Source organism: Pseudophryne corroboree, chromosome 6 (assembly GCF_028390025.1).
Source record: "Pseudophryne corroboree isolate aPseCor3 chromosome 6, aPseCor3.hap2, whole genome shotgun sequence".
In the NCBI taxonomy this organism is placed as follows: Eukaryota; Metazoa; Chordata; class Amphibia; order Anura; family Myobatrachidae; genus Pseudophryne; species Pseudophryne corroboree.
In genome coordinates, this window is record NC_086449.1 from 343612912 (window position 1) to 343629880 (window position 16969).

The window sequence follows — 16969 nt, forward strand, 5'->3', positions numbered from 1 at the left end:
AAAATATAGATATTAAAAGGATTCTAACACTTGTAGAAGTGTTTGAAATGATGGTGACTTAAAATGAGATTTATGGTAAGAACTTAAATCTCTTTCTGCGAGGTAAACTGGGCTCCACAGGGAATGACATTGGGGGTGTAGAGTAGGATCTTGATCCGAGGCACCAACGGGCTCAAAGCGGTGACCTCCTTCCCAGATTGCCTAACGCCGCCTCCTCTATAACCCCGCCTCCGTGCACATGAATTCAGTTTTTTGTTAACCAGTCCCATGCAGAAGCAGGCAAAAGAGACGACAACTGTTAGTAGCCACATACACCACACTCTCACGACAGGAGAAAGTGCAGCGGCTAATGCCATACCAACCCAAAGAAGCTAAGTGCGTCAGGGTGGGCGGCCTGTGGAGCCCAGTGCATCTCGCAGAAAGATTTAACAACGGTAAGATCTTACCATAAATCTCATTTTCTGCTGCGGGGTACACTGGGCTCCACAGAGAATGACATTGGGGATGTCCTAAAGCAGTTCCTTATGGGAGGGGACGCACTGTAGTGGGCACAAGAACCCGGCGTCCAAAGGAAGCATCCTGGTAAGCGAAGTATCGAAGGCATAAAACCTTATGAACGTGTTCTTATAGACCACGTAGCTGCCATGCACAATTGTTCGAGGGTCGCACCACGGTGGGGAACCCAAGAAGGTCCTACCGACCGAGTAGAATGGGCCTTTATGATAGCAGGAGCTGGAAGGCCAGTCTGTACATAAGCATGTGCAATCACCATTCTAATCCATCTGGCCAGGGTCTGCTTGTGAGCAGGCCAGCCACGTTTGTGAAAACCAAACAGAACAACGAGAGAATCCGACTTTCTAATGGAGGCAGTTCTCTTCACGTAGATACGGAGAGCCCGTACCACATCCAAAGACCAAACTTTGGAAGACAATTCAGGAGAGGAAAAGGCCGGAACCACAATATCCTGATTAAGGTGGAAAGAAGACAACACCTTAGGTAAATACCCGGGACGTTTTCTAAGAACCGCCCGATGACTGTGAAAAATCAGATATGGTGACCTACAAGATAAGGCACCCAAATCCGACACCCGTCTAGCAGAGGCAATAGCCAGCAGAAACAACACCTTAAGAGAAAGCCATTAAAGGTCTCCAGATTCAAGAGGCTCAAACGGAGACCCTTGCAACGCCTCCAAAACTACCGACAAGTCCCAAGGGGCCACAGGCAGGACGTAGGGAGGTTGAATCCGCAACACACCCTGAGTAAACGTATGTATATCATGTAAAGTCGCAATTTTTCTCTGGAACCAAACCGACGAGGCAGAAATATGAACCTTGATGGAGGCCAGACGAAGGCCCAAGTCCAGGCCTTGTTGTAGAAAGGCCAAAAGTTTGGCCGTACTAAACTTGTAAGCGTCATGATTGTTAGATGCACACCAAGCAAAGTAAGAATTCCAGACCCTATGGTAAATCCGAGCAGAAGCCGGTTTCCGGGCCTTCAACATGGTTTGAATTACCGCCTCAGAAAATTCTTTGGTCCTCAAGACGAAAGCTTCAAGAGCCACGCCGTCAAGGCCAACCGGGCTAAATCCGGATATACACAGGGGGCCTGAACGAGGAGATCTGGGCGTTGTGGAAGTAGAAGGGGACGCTCTATCGAGAGATCCTGAAGGTCTGAGAACCAGTGCCGTCTGGGCCACGCGGGAGCGATCAGAAGTAGGATTCCTCCTTCTTTCTTGAACTTCCTTATTAATCTGGGCAGCAGTGACACCGGAGGGAACACGTATTGGCAGCTGAAAGTTCCATGGAATTGCCAGTGTGTCCACGAACGCTGCTTGAGGATCCCTTGTCCTTGCTCCGAAGTCTGGAACCTTGTGATTGTGTCGAGACGCCATCAGGTCCACGTCTGGAAGGCCCCACCTGTCCACGAGGAGTTGAAACACTTCTGGATGGAGGCTCCACTCTCCGGCGTGTATGCCCCGACGACTGAGACAGTCCGCTTACCAGTTTAGGACCCCCGGAATGAATACTGCCGATATGGCTGGCAGATGGCGTTCCGCCCAATGAATCCGTGATACTTCCCTCATTGCCAAGCGGCTTCGAGTGCCACCTTGATGACTGATGTATGTACTTAAACAGGTCTGATCTGTATTAAATGCTGGGCCAAGTTCAATTAGTTGAACACCGCCCGCAATTCCAGAATGTTTATCGGGAGGAGAGACTCCTCTCCTTGGTCCACCGACCCTGAAGGGAGTGTTGCTCCAACACCGCGCCCCAACCTCTTAGACTGGCATCCGTCGTCAGAAGGACCCAGTTGGAGATCCAGAAGGGACGACCCCTGCTCAATCGTTGGTCCTGAAGCCACCAGCTCAGTGACAGACGGACCTCCGGAGACATGATCCAGTGAGGCAGGCTGTCCCATTTGGCAAGAATCAGCTTCTGTAGAGGGCATGAATGGACTTGAGCGTACTCCACCATGTCGAAAGCCGACACATGAGACCTAGCACTTGCATCGCCGAATGTATCAACACGTGCGGACGAGACAGGAAGCATCAAATCCTGTCATGAAACTTCAGGACTTTCTCCTGAGACAAGAATAACCTCTGGTTGTGAGTGTCCAACAACGCCCCCAGGTGCACCATGCTCTGAGCAGGGACCAGGGATGATTTCTTCCAGTCGATGAGCCACCCGTGGGCTCGAAGAAACTGGATAGTCAGATCCAGATGACGTAGGAGAATATCTGGGGAATTTGCCAGGATCAACAAGTCGTCCAAGTATGGTAGGATCCTGACCCCTTGACGGCGATGTACAACAGTCATTACCTTGGTGAAAACTTGCAAAGCCGTGGTCAAACCAAAAGGTAACGCCCGAAAATAAGATTTTACTTACCGATAAATCTATTTCTCGTAGTCCGTAGTGGATGCTGGGGACTCCGTAAGGACCATGGGGATATAGCGGCTCCGCAGGAGACAGGGCACAATAATAAAAGCTTTAGGATCAGGTGGTGTGCACTGGCTCCTCCCCCTATGACCCTCCTCCAAGCCTCAGTTAGGATACTGTGCCCGGACGAGCGTGCATAATAAGGAAAGATATTGAATCCCGGGTAAGACTCATACCAGCCACACCAATTACACCGTACAACCTGTGATCCGAACCCAGTTAACAGTATGATAACAACGAAGGAGCCTCTGACAAGATGGCTCACAACAAGAATAACCCGATTTTTGTAACAATAACTATGTACAAGTATTGCAGACAATCCGCACTTGGGATGGGCGCCCAGCATCCACTACGGACTACGAGAAATAGATTTATCGGTAAGTAAAATCTTATTTTCTCTGACGTCCTAGTGGATGCTGGGGACTCCGTAAGGACCATGGGGATTATACCAAAGCTCCCAAACGGGCGGGAGAGTGCGGATGACCCTGCAGCACCGAATGAGAGACTCCATGTCCTCCTCAGCCAGGGTATCAAATTTGTAGAATTTAGCAAACGTGTTTGCCCCTGACCAAGTAACTGCTCGGCAAAGTTGTAAAGCCGAGACCCCTCGGGCAGTCGCCCAAGATGAGCCCCCTTCCTTTTGGAATGGGCTTTTACAGATTTTGGCTGTGGCAGGCCTGCCACAGAATGTGTAAACTGAATTGTATTACAAATCCAGCGAGCAATCGTCTGCTTAGAAGCAGGAGCACCCATCTTGTTGGGTGCATACAGGCTAAACAGCGAGTCAGATTTTCTGACTCCAGCCGTCCTGGAAACATATTTTTCAGGGCCCTGACAACGTCAAGTAACTTGGAGTCCTCCAAGTCCCTAGTACCCGCAGGTACCACAATAGGTTGGTTCATGTGAAAAACAGAAAACACCTTAAGGAGAAATTGAGGACGAGTCCTCAATTCTGCCCTGTCAGAATGAAAAATTAAGTAAGGGCTTTATATATGATAAAGCCGCCAATTCTGACACACGCCTGGCTGAAGCCAGGGCTAATAGCATCGTCACCTTCCATGTGAGATATTTTAAGTCCACAGTGGTGAGTGGTTCAAACCAATGTGACTTTAGGAAACTCAAAACAACATTGAGATCCCAAGGTGCCACTGGGGCACAAAATGAGGCTGTATATGCAGTACCCCTTTTACAAACATCTGAACGTCAGGCACTAAAGCCAGTTCTTTCTGGAAGAAATTCGACAGGGCCGAAATTTGAACCTTAATGGACCCTAATTTTAGGCCCATAGACAGTCCTGTTTTCAGGAAATGTAGGAAACGACCCAGTTGGAATTCCTCTGTAGGGGCCTTCTTGGCCTCACACCACGCAACATATCTTCACCAAATGCGGTGAAAATGTTTTGCGGTTACATCCTTCCTGTCTTTGACCAGGGTAGGGATGACTTCATCTGGAATGCCCTTTCAGAATCCGGCGTTCAACCGCCATGCCGTCAAACGCGGCCGCGGTAAGTCTTGGAACAGACAAGGCCCCTGCTGGAGCAGGTCCTTTCTTAAAGGTAGAGGCCACGGGTCTTCCGTGAACATCTCTTGAAGTTTCGGGTACCAAGTCCTTCTTGGCCAATCCGGAACCACGAGTATCGTTCTTACTCATCTCCCTCTTATGATTCTCAGTACTTTTGGTATGAGAGGCATAGGAGGGAACACATACTCTGACTGGTACACCCACAGTGTTACCAGAGCGTCCACCGCTATTGCCTGAGGGTCCCTTGACCTGGCGCAATATCTGTCTAGTTTTTTGTTCAGGCGGGACGCCATCATGTCCACCTTTGGTTTTTCCCAACGGTTTACAATCATGTGGAAGACTTCCCGATGAAGTCCCCACTCTCCCGGGTAGAGGTCATGCCTGCTGAGGAAGTCTGCTTCCCAGTTTTCCACTCCCGGAATGAACACTGCTGAGAGTGTTATCACATGATTTTTCGCCCAGCGAAGAATCCTTGTAGTTTCTGCCATTTCCCTCCTGCTTCTTGTGCCGCCCTGTTTACGTGGGCGACTGCCGTGATGTTGTCCCACTGGATCAATACCGGCTGACCTTGAAGCAGAGGTCTTGCTAAGCTTAGAGCATTGTAAATTGCCCTTAGCTCCAGTATATTTATGTGGAGAGAAGTCTCCAGACTTGATCACACTCTCTGGAAATTTTTTCCTTGTGTGACTGCTCCCCAGCCACTCAGGCTGGCATCCGTGGTCACCAGGACCCAGTCCTGAATGCCGAATCTGCAGCCCTTTCATAGATGAGCACTCTGCAGCCACCGCAGAAGAAACGCCCTTGTCCTTGGAGACAGGGTTATCCGCTGATGCATCTGAAGATGCGATCCGGACCATTTTTCCAGCAGATCCCACGGAAAGGTTCTTGCGTGAAATCTACCGAATGGGATCGCTTTGTAAGAAACCACCATTTTTCACAGGATCCTTGTGCAATGATGCACTGATACTTTTCCTGGTTTTAGGAGGTTCCTGACTAGCTCGGATAACTCCCTGGCTTTCTTCTCCGGGAGAAAACATCCTTTTCTGGACTGTGTCCAGAATCATCCCTAGGAACAGTAGACGTGTCGTCGGAAAAAACTGCGATTTTGGAATATTTAGAATCCACTCGTGCTGTCGTAGAACTACTTAAGATAGTGCTACTCCGACCTCCAACTGTTCTCTGGACCTTGCCTTTATCAGGAAAGCGTCCATATTTCTTTTAAGAAGAATCATCATTTCGGCCATTACCTTGGTAAAGACCCGGGGTGCCGTGGACAATCCAAACGGCAGCGTCTGAACTGATAGTGACAGTTCTGTACCACGAACCTGAGGTACCCTTGGTGAGAAGGCAAATTTGGACATGTAGGTAAGCGTCCCTGATATCCAGTGACACCATATCGTCCCCTTCTTCCTGGTTCGCTATCACTACTCTGAGTGACTCCATCTTGATTTGAACGCTTGTATGTAAGTGTTCAAATATTTCAGATCTCACCGAGCCGTCTGGCTTCAGTACCACAATATAGTGTGGAATAATACCCCTTCCCTTGTTGTAGAAGGGGTACTTTGATTATCACCTGCTGGGAATACAGCCTGTGAATTGTTCCCAATACTGCCTCCCTGTCGGAGGGAGACGTTGGTAAAGCAGACTTCAGGAACTTGTGAGGGGGAGACGTCTCGAATTTCCAATGTACACCTGGGATACTACGTGTAGGATCCAGGAGTCCACTTGTGAGTGAGCCCCCTGCGTGCTGAAACTCTTGAGATGACCCCCTACCGCACCTGAGTCCGCTTGTACTGCCCCAGCGTCATGCTGCGGACTTGGCAGAAGCTGTGGAGGGCTTCTGTTCCTGGGAATGGGCTGCCTGCTGCAGTCTTCTTCCCTTTCCTCTACCCCTGGGCAGATATGACTGGCCCTTTTTCCCGCCTGCCCTTATGGGGACGAAAGGACTGAGACTGAAAAGACTGTGTCCTTTTCTGCTGAGATGTGACTTGGGGTAACAAAAGGTGGATTTTTCAGCTGTTGCCATGGCCACCAGGTCCGATGGACCGCCCCTTTATACGGCAATACTTCCATGTGCCGTCTGGAATCTGCATCACCTGACCACTGTCGTGTCTTCGTCTGGCAGATATGGACATCACATTTACTCTTGATGCCAGAATGCAAATATCCCTCTGCGCATCTCGCATATATAGAAATGCATCTATAGTCAATAAAATCTTGTCCCTGTCAAGGGTATCAATATTTTCAGTCAGGAAATCCGACCAAGCCCCCTCAGCGCTGCACATCCAGGCTGAGGCGATTGCTGGTCGTAGTATAACACCAGTATGTGTGTATATACTTTTAGGATATTTTTCAGCTTCCTATCAGCTGGCTCCTTGAGGGCTGCCGTATCTGGAGACGGTAACGCCCCTTGTTTTTATAAGCGTGTGAGCGCCTTAGCCACCCTAAGGTGTGTTTCCCAACTCGCCCTAACTTCTGGCGGGAAAGGGTATACCGCCAATAATTTTCTATCGGAGGAAACCCACGTATCATCACACACTTCATTTAATTTATCTGATTCAGGAAAAACTACAAGTAGTTTATTCACACCCTACATAATACCCTTATTTGTGGTACTTGTAGTATCAGAAATATGTAACACCTCCTTCATTGCCCTTAACATGAAACGTGTGGCCCTAAAGGAAAATACGTTTGTTTATTCACCGTCGACACTGGAGTCAGTGTCCGTGTCTGTGTCTGTGTCAACCGACTGAGGTAAATGGGCGTTTTTACAAGCCCCTGACGGTGTCTGAGACGCCTGGACAGGTACTAATTTGTTTGCCGGCCGTCTCATGTCGTCAACCGACCTTGCAGCGTGTTGACATTATCACGTAATTCCTAAATAAGCCATCCATTCCAGTGTCGACTCCCTAGAGAGTGACATCACCAATACAGGCAATTTGCTCCGCCTCCTCACCAACATCGTCCTCCTACATGTCGACACACACGTACCGACACACAGCACACACACAGGGAATGCTCTGACAGAGGACAGGACCCCACTAGCCCTTTGGGGAGACAGAGGGAGAGTTTGCCAGCACACACCAAAAACGCTATAATTATACAGGGACAACCCCTTATACAAGTGTTTTCCCTTATAGCATTTTTATATATGTAATCATATCGCCAAATAAGTGCCCCCCCTCTCTGTTTTAACCCTGTTTCTGTAGTGCAGTGCAGGGGAGAGCCTGGGAGCCTTCCTCACAGCAGAGCTGAGCAGGAAAATGGCGCCGTGTGCTGAGGAGAATAGGCCCCGCCCCCTTTTCGGCGGGCTCTTCTCCCGGAGTTTGTGAGATCTGGCAGGGGTTAAATACATCCATATAGCCTCAAGGGCTATATGTGATGTATTTTAGCCATAAAAAGGTATTATACATTGCTGCCCAGGGCGCCCCCCCCAGCGCCCTGCACCCTCAGTGACAGTTGGTGACTGTTGGTGAAGTGTGCTGACAACAATGGCGCACAGCTGCAGTGCTGTGCGCTACCTTATGAAGACTGAAAGTCTTCTGCCGCCTGTTTCTGGACCTCTTCAACTTCGGCATCTGCAAGGGGGGTCGGCGGCACGGCTCCGGGACGAACCCCAGGGTGAGACCTGTGTTCCGACTCCCTCTGGAGCTAATGGTGTCCAGTAGCCTAAGAAGCAAATCCATCCTGCACGCAGGTGAGTTTACTTCTCTCCCCTAAGTCCCTCGTAGCAGTGAGCCTGTTGCCAGCAGGTCTCACTGAAAGAAAAAAACCTAACTTAAACTTTTATTCTAAGCAGCTCAGGAGAGCCACCTAGATTGCACCCTTCTCGGCCGGGCACAAAAATCTAACTGAGGCTTGGAGGAGGGTCATAGGGGGAGGAGCCAGTGCACACCACCTGATCCTAAAGCTTTTATTATTGTGCCCTGTCTCCTGCGGAGCCGCTATATCCCCATGGTCCTTACGGAGTCCCCAGCATCCACTAGGACGTCAGAGAAATAGATAATGGAGGTTGCCAACCGCAACCCTCAGGTACTACTGATGCGATGTTGCAATGGGAATATGCAGGTAAGCATCCTGTATGTCCAGGGAGACCATATAATCCCCAGGTTCCAAGGTCAGAGCAATAGAGCGAAGAGTTTTCATACAAAACTTGGAGACTTTCACAAATTTGTTCAAGGACTTGAGGTTGAGAATGGGTCGGGATGACCCATTCGGTTTCAGGACTAGGAACAGCGGTGAATAGTACCCCTTGCCTCTCTGAGCCAGAGGCACCTGTACTACCACTCCTGTGTCCAGGAGGGACTGTACCACCGAATGAAGAGTATTTGCCTTCACCTGATCCGAAGGGACGTCTGTCAGGCAAAATCGATGAGGGGGCCGATTTTTGTAGGATACGGCGTAACCTTGAGTGACGACTTCCCGTACCCAGGCATCGGAAGTGGTCTTCAACCATTACTGGTTATACCCTAGAAGTTGGCCCCCCACCCTGGGATCCCCCAGAGGGAGGCCTGCCCCGTCATACGGCAGGCTTATCAGTCTTGGAAGCAGGCTGATGGGCAGCTCAGGCCCGTTTGGGTTTCGGCTTATTTGGTTTGGAAGTGCGAGCCTGTTTTGGTTACGCCGGACCCTTTGCTTTCCCTGAAGGACGAAAGGAGCGAAAGGAAGTACTCTTAGCCTTCGGTACCGAAGGAGCCGTACTAGGTAGACAAGCTGTTTTAGCAGGAGCTAAGTCAGCCAGTATCTTGTTGAGGTCTTCCCCGAAAAGGATGTCTCCCTTAAAAGGGAGTACCTCCAGGGTTTTCTTAAGTCCAGATCCATGGACCAGGACCGCAACCATAGAATCCGGCAAGTCAGTATGGATGTAGTAGAAGCCTTGGCCGCCAAGATACTGGCATCAAAAGCCGCCTCTTTAATGTAATGAGAAGCTGTGACAATAAACGATAAGCATTGTCTAGCATGATCAGAAGCATTGGAAGAAATCTCAGCTTCCAACTCCTGAGCCCACGCTTCAATAGAATCTGCAGCCCATGTCGCTGCAATGGTGGGCTGCGGTGTAAATTGCCTTTAAACCCTCCACACACTTATCCGTCGGTTCTTTCAAAGACGTGACGGTAGATACTGGCAGAGCTGAGGATACTACTAGCCGCGCCACCTGCGAATCCACTGGCGGGGGTGTTTCCCAATTTTTACTTTGCTCCGCAGCGAGGGATAGCGAGCCAGCATCTTCTTGTGAGGCGTGAATTACTTTCCTGGATTTTCCCAGGACTCCTGACGTTTGTAAACTAAATGATCAGAATGAGGTAAAACTTGTTTAACCACTTTTTGACGTTTAAATCTGTCCGGTTTCTTAGGGGCAGCATCCAGCTCTGGGTCATCAGTAATTTGAAGAATGAGCCTGATAGCCTCCAACAAGTCAGGAACATCCACCTGTGAAACAGATTCCCCATCAGAAGCGTCAGGATCAGAATCTGTGGGGTCAGTATAAACGCCATCCTCATCAGACGAGGTGTCTGGGACGTTGGTGGATTGTGAGGAAGTAATAGCCCGCTTAGAGGACCCCTTGGTCTTAGGCGGGCAACGGTTAGACTTCTGAGTAGTCAGTGATTGGTTCAATTGCTGTAACTGAGCAGACAGTTGATCTGCCCAAGGCGGGTTAACCGGGGGGGGGGGGGGGGTTCATAAGCGGTTGTACCGGCACAGGAGGTCCAATAGGGGGAGTTAATCTAGTTACCAACGTATTCAAAAGCGTGGAGAAAGTAGCCCAAGGCGGTTCATTTTTAACCCCCGTTGCTACGATCCCACTGGTGGAAAGGAGCCCCCAGAACCTGAACCCTCAGCTGCTATATTTTCATCAAATGCGTCTGCAGTGTCACCACCACACAATGTGGGTTCAGCCCCAGCTCCGTTGCCCTTTGTAGCTGACATAACCAAAAGCTCAAAGCAGCTCAACCAAGTACAATATCACCAGCACAATAATTGACAAGAACCCTCTGTGCACTGTAACAGCACAAACAGGGAATTCAAGAGGTATATGGTGACTAAAAAAATCACAGAGAAAAATACACACTGAGTATATCTTGTGAAACACCTATATTAAATGATAAACCTGACACACCTAGCCCGCTCAGGTTACAGAATATAGGGATAACAATCTGAGTGAGATACACGAAATGGAGGTCACACAGCAGCTATATGAACACACACATAGTCACATTATACAATGCAGAAATTATGACATGCAATAAAACTGCACTGGACTAGCAATACAAAGTAGTACTAAGTATAGCTATACACTAAATAGATATAACAATGCACAGTAAAGACTGGATGTATATCACAGGGTACTTGTACTATATAACCCTGACTAAATGCACTCTTTCTTAAATAACACTGTCAGCAGACATGTAGAATACTTAAGTGTCCTGTAAAATGCACAGAGCTGACACGCAGGCGGCTTTACAGAGGAGGATTTGCCCAAACAGTCCCAGGATCAGCTCTGCTTGCTATAATGGCACCCAAACGCTGACAGGGAGTGAGGGAGAGAGAGAGATGCAGCTCCAGGGCGGGAACATTTACTCTTAATGGCACCCTGGGGCTGGGGGAGGGGCTACAGGTCAAAGCCTTATCCCCCTGCTGGACTTCACCACCGGGTACTATGGGCTTATAAAAACGGTTTATGAGAGGAAACCGACCTGTGCCCTTGCCCTGGTGGTCTAGTGGGGTCCCTGTACTGCCACAGTGTCCACACCAGCCGCGCAGGATCACGATTTACAGCGGGTCCCGCCAAGGGGACCCACTTACCTCCTCCCTGAGTGCGGCCACGCGATCCAGGAGAACAGCAGTAGTGTGTGTGTGACTAACTGGAAGAAACCGGAGCCTCCACTGTAAGTACCCGGCAACCAGGGCGCGGGAGTATACAGCGCCGCTGGGGGAGGCGATGGAGCTGCAGCAGGAGATGTCTGACTGACATCTAACACAGTGTCTCTGCTGCAGCCCTTGAAGTCTTCATTTTCATTTAAAGCTTCTTCTCAGGGCTGCTGGAGCAGCCCCCCCCCTGTTGTATGACTGCTTACTGCATGGCACCAACTACAAAACTGAGTTCCTGTGCACGGAGGCGAGGTTATAGAGGAGGCGGTGCTAAGCATTCTGGGAAGAAGGTCAAAGCTTTGAGCCTGTTGGTGCCTCGGATCGAGATCCTACTCTACATCCCCAATGTCATTCCCTGTGGAGCCCAGTGTACCCCGCAGAAGAAAAGTAAGGATATACACCATAGTAATCCACTATTTGTAGTTGTACAGGGTAGCAGACAAGGTTCCAGATTCCCTACCTAGGCATTCGGCTGTCTCGTTCAACCATAGCCTTCTCCAGTTGCACCTCAATATCAAGAGGCTGCAAGATGTGAAGAGAGGAAGAGTTCATGCCTCGTGCCATCTTCCAGTCTTCTCCTGTAGCCATGTGAAAGGAAAAACACAGGATTATTTAGATCAAACTGAAAACAACCGAGTACTGCAAATACTGCGCAAGTTCCACCAACCAAACTCAGTAATACACTAGTCTCATATGTAGCCAATTACCCTACACAAAACACACTAGTTTTAAAAGAATCAATAAATTCTTCTCTCTGATGTCAAACGGAAAGGTAAAACTCACAAGAAGGGACTAAACAAAGAATATAAGTAACGAGGTCAACCCCTGTTTAACCCCTGCGCCCGATCATGACCGTCAGATTTTGCATAGCAGAGAGTAATAGTAGCAAAAATGAACCCAAAAAAAACCTGATAACGCAGATATCAAAGTGCACACAAATGAAATTCCGATCTGTGTTGCGCATTTGGCTTTGGGAAATAGGATTTATTAATAATTTACAAAAGAAATAAAAAAATGTAATTTTCTGTTGCAGCCAAAAACAAAACAAAACACAGTATCACAATGAGAATTACAAAAAAAACAACATTATTCTATTATGAGGGGAAAATAGGCATTGCTACGACTGCATGCAATACCTTCTTGTCAAAGTCTTCATGAGCACTCTAATAGTTTGTGCAGGTGTAATACGTGGTCAATGTAACCTGCCCTGCACAGTTCTACATTTGTTCAGCAAATCTCACTAGGTACAGGAAAGGTGTGGAACGAGCCGTACACTATTGGAGGCCTCCTGCTAGCACTAGGGGTGTGGTATAGAAGATGAACGGTAATTAGATAGACACTAATTAGGCCAAACCCATATGGTCGACATGGATAAAGTGGACAGTAGAAAAGGTCGACAGGGTCAAAGAGTCGACAAAGGATTAGCATGAAAATGGTTGACAAAAAAGGTTGATAAACTTTTCACCTTTTTTGGGTGTAATTTTCTATGTTTCATAATATGTGATCCCAACTATTGCAAACGTATACCCTTGTGGGCTTCGCTTGCCACGCTTCGGGGTAGGCTACTATTCCCAATAAACTTGTGTCAACCATTGTCATGTCAACATTTTGAACTGGTCGAACTTTTGTACCTTTCAACCTTAAGCAGTGTCTGCCTTTTGACCTAATGCATGTCGACCTATTGACTGTCTATCAAGACAATGGGGTATATTCAATTAGAGTCGGATCCATTCTGACATGCAGTTGTCGGAATGGATCCGACAGCCCCTATTCAATGGATGGCCAAATCCGACTGTCGGCTGCCGATCTGTGCTCTCCCCGCCGCCCGCAGCACCCACTTGTCTACTCATCTCAATCCGACTGGTTTTCAAGCCGGATTTTGTCGGAAAAGGGGCCAAAACCTGTCGGATTTGGCCCCATTTCCGACAGAAGCAAGTGGATCGGCGGCTATTCCGTCGATCCCCACGTTTTCCGACAAGACGGGAATTCCCGACTTGTCTGAAAAAATCAGCCCCTACTGAATAGATCGGAACCCCTTCCAACCTATTTCTGTCGGAAGCTGCCGTCTTGCCGACAAGACGGCAGCTTCCGACAGTTATTGAATACACCCCATAGTGTGCAAAATGTTCTTGATTAGGGATTGGGTATGATATCCCGTTTCTCAGCATGCCGATGTTCAGAATGCCGGCAGTGTAAATCAGACGGTTTCTGGTGAGTATCGTAACCCTAGCCCTAATCTTCCACTCCCACAGCCTAACACTAACCGCCCGCCTCCCGCAGTCAAACCCTAGCCCTCCACCCAGTAGATAGTCCCTAACCCCTATACTTAGTTAGGATTTTCAGTGTCCGTAATCCGATGCCAGGATTCTGACTTTCAGCATGCTGAGCGCCCGGTTATTAACTACACTACGGTTATCAACTACTTGCGACTAATAAGGCATCACACTGTTACCCATAAGTTTTGACTTGCTCTTGTTTTGGTAAGGCAGAACAGTCCAGTAATAAGCATTGCTCCAAAGCACATGCCAGTTCAAGTTAAGATCATAATACTCCCTGGATTAGCATAACTAAAATGCTTCAGAACATCGTTAAACTTGTTCAGAACATTAAAAGTGTAACCTCGCGGGTTACATACTGAGACTGATAGGCCAGGGGTCCCATGTCCTGAGCTTGAGCCACAAATGCCATTGTGTGCATAGTTATTTTTCAGTGTACTGTCTCAAGTAACAGCCATGAAGTGGGCAGGAGAAACAACTCCTGTTGATTCCAGAGGATTGCTAGAAGATGTGCTACACTAGTGATGACCTGTGCATGAGGAAGGGCAGAATGGCAATTTGCCCTTAAGGTGGAAATGTTTGGAGTGACATAGGGGCAGTTGTATTAACCTGAAGATGGCATAAGGAAGTGATAAACCAGTGATATGTGCAAGGTGATAGAGGTACCAGCCAATCAGCTCCAATATGTAAATGAACAGTTAGGAGCTGATTGGCTGGTGCCTTTATCACCTTGCACATATCACTGGTTTATCACTTCCTTATGCCTTCTCTAGGTTAATACATCTGCCCCTCAATCACTGCTTGCTTGGAGTCTAGTTGAAATGTCTGACTGGGACAAGGCATAGGTTGACAGCAGTCATACAAATTCAAGTTGATGTAGAAGACCCTGCTTGAGTTACAGGATAGGATTTCCCTTTGCCTAGTCAGAGATGAGTTTCTGACAGACATGATCTCTGATTAACAGGAGAAAAGATTATGGTTGATAGAAATTATAATGTATTTATTACACAAATAAGCTTAAATCACATTAGAGATAGCGAGGACAACAAACAACAAAAAATCATGGGAAGCAAATGCCTATGCACCCCATGTAACAAGGAGGGAGCTGAGCAGGAGGAGACCTAATCCACATGCTAAGAGAACATTAAAAGTGGGATGAGGCTAAGGCTAAGAAAGGTGTTAGGAGGAATTTGTGTATTATTAAGTGATCTGTCCCTTGTGGCTGGTGCTTTACCACAGTGCGATTCTGTGCCCCTGCTTGTATGAAGGAAAAACAGAGTGGGTACACAACCTAATAAACATGTGTTTCACCAATACCTGGCCTTCCAAACAGCATCTGTACTTTTTTGATTTGAACATGAAACTTATCGTAAGCCTTATCCATTAGTTCCTCCAGGGATGAAGATCCAGCAGTTTGGTGAAAACCTTGATTAATGCTGTTGAGCTGCAAAACGAGAAAAATAATGGTTAGTGCCGCATTCTCACACATGGCTTTAAACGATTCTTTAGATAATAGTCACAACATGAATTATGTTTTGGACAGATTTTATAGATGTTAAGGAGCAAAGTGTTATATACTGATCCCAGCAAATCCATTAAAAGATGAGGTTAATTATTATTATTATTTTTTTTTGCATATTCCTCTGAGCTCTGTTTTCACTGTGTCACCCCCACCCAAAGCCCCCAATCCATTCTTCAACCTCTGACTTCACATGACGTAAACCGTGAACCTGTGTAGCAGACTGTGTATGGCAGACAAACAATGTATCTGGTGACTGCTCTGCACCCTGTGACATCCTTCCCCTCCTTCTCCGGCCTATGACAACTATGTAACATGTTGAGGGGTTGTGGCCCTGTAGAAGCCCTGCTTATTTGACCTCCAATTAAGTATTGAAAAGATGATAATGATTTGTAGCGGAAATGCTAAGAAAAACAATCAGATGCAACAAACCCTATTGCACGCAGTTTTCACCTTCAACATTTCTGTAGCATAGATTTAAAGACAGATTTAATTTTCATATGTAACCCTTATTTTAAGTATGTGTTTACTACGTATACCAATGTTTCCCAACCTCAATCCTTAAGACATACTAATAGTCCATGTTTTAGTGATATCCATGCTTGAGCACAGATGGTTAAATCAAAATAACAGAGGTACAAATTAAGTCACCTGTGCTCAAATATGGCTGTCCTTAAAACCTGGACTGTTAGTGTGCCTTGAAGAATTTGGTTGGGAACCCCTAATATACAGTACACAATCAAGAAGAATGCCCACAGCACTAAGCTGTTCCTTCAGCTACTGCCATCTTCAGGGTTCAGCTATAGCGAATGGTCTATCTGCAGCCGCCACTTTTCACCATAATAACAATGGTAAACCACTGGGTTTGAAGCAAGTAGTACCAATAGTTTTATGTACAGATGTGTCCTCCAAAACTATTGCTGCAGTCAGGCCAAACAGCCCCTCTCGGCGTGTAAGGTCCATGTGAGACTCTGCTAGCACCGTGCAACATTTTCACCTGCAAATACATCCTAGTCGCTATACTACAGCGTTTTTCAACCGCTCTCAAATGCACCGCCAGAGATGCCCATCGTCACCTCACTTTATAATTTCATACTCGGGCAGCGCTGGGCTGCTCTTGGTTGCCCAGGCGCAAGCCTGGAACGTGACCTGTGGAGATGCAGCGTGACTTCATAGGTCACGCACGCAACGTCTCCTTCCCCTCCGTCTGCCCTGTGTTGCTTCCTGCTCCTCCCTGCTCCATGGCAGAGACAGGCTCTGTCTGGACACTCGCGCTGCTGGCATTGGGAAAGCTCCTTTCACAGCTGCTGTAGAGGTCAGTGTTTTTTATTTATTTTATTACATTAGGGGATATTTGTAATTGCAGTTGGGGCCAATGTGTGTCATTACTGTTTGGGCCAATGTGTATCATTACTGTTGGGGCCAATGTGTATCATTACCGTTGGGGCCAGTGTGGGCCTAATCGGAGAAGAGGCAGGTCAGAAGTAATGACTATGTCTAAAGATGAAATTGATTTTGATTAACGTTAAAATGTTTAAGCTAATTTCTTTTCAATGTTAATTTATCATTATTTATTGAATTATTGTAAATATTATGTCAATATGTAAATAACTGTGTAATGTATGTTGTAATATCAACAATAAAAACATGGCCAGTGTCTGTCATTACCGTCGGGGCCAGTGTCTGTCATTACCGTCGGGGCCAGTGTCTGTCATTACCGTCGGGGCCAGTGTCTGTCATTACCGTCGGGGCCAGTGTCTGTCATTACCGTCGGGGCCAGTGTCTGTCATTACCGTCGGGGCCAGTGTCTGTCATTACCGTCGGGGCCAGTGTCTGTCATTACCGTC

At 47.6% G+C, this 16969-nt stretch overlaps 1 protein-coding gene across 3 annotated transcripts in view; it reads right to left on the reverse strand.

Annotated features, from left to right (window-relative positions):
• The window catches only part of VPS13C (vacuolar protein sorting 13 homolog C), a 950377-nt gene that overhangs the window by 562577 nt on the left and 370831 nt on the right, over nucleotides 1-16969 (reverse strand). For all 3 annotated transcript variants that reach the window (XM_063926503.1, XM_063926502.1, XM_063926504.1), the window contains 2 exons: nucleotides 14921-15047; nucleotides 11788-11905 (listed from right to left, as the gene is read on the reverse strand). In XM_063926503.1, coding sequence (XP_063782573.1) covers nucleotides 11788-11905; nucleotides 14921-15047 — 245 coding nt within the window. The remainder of the gene's footprint in view (nucleotides 1-11787; nucleotides 11906-14920; nucleotides 15048-16969) is intronic.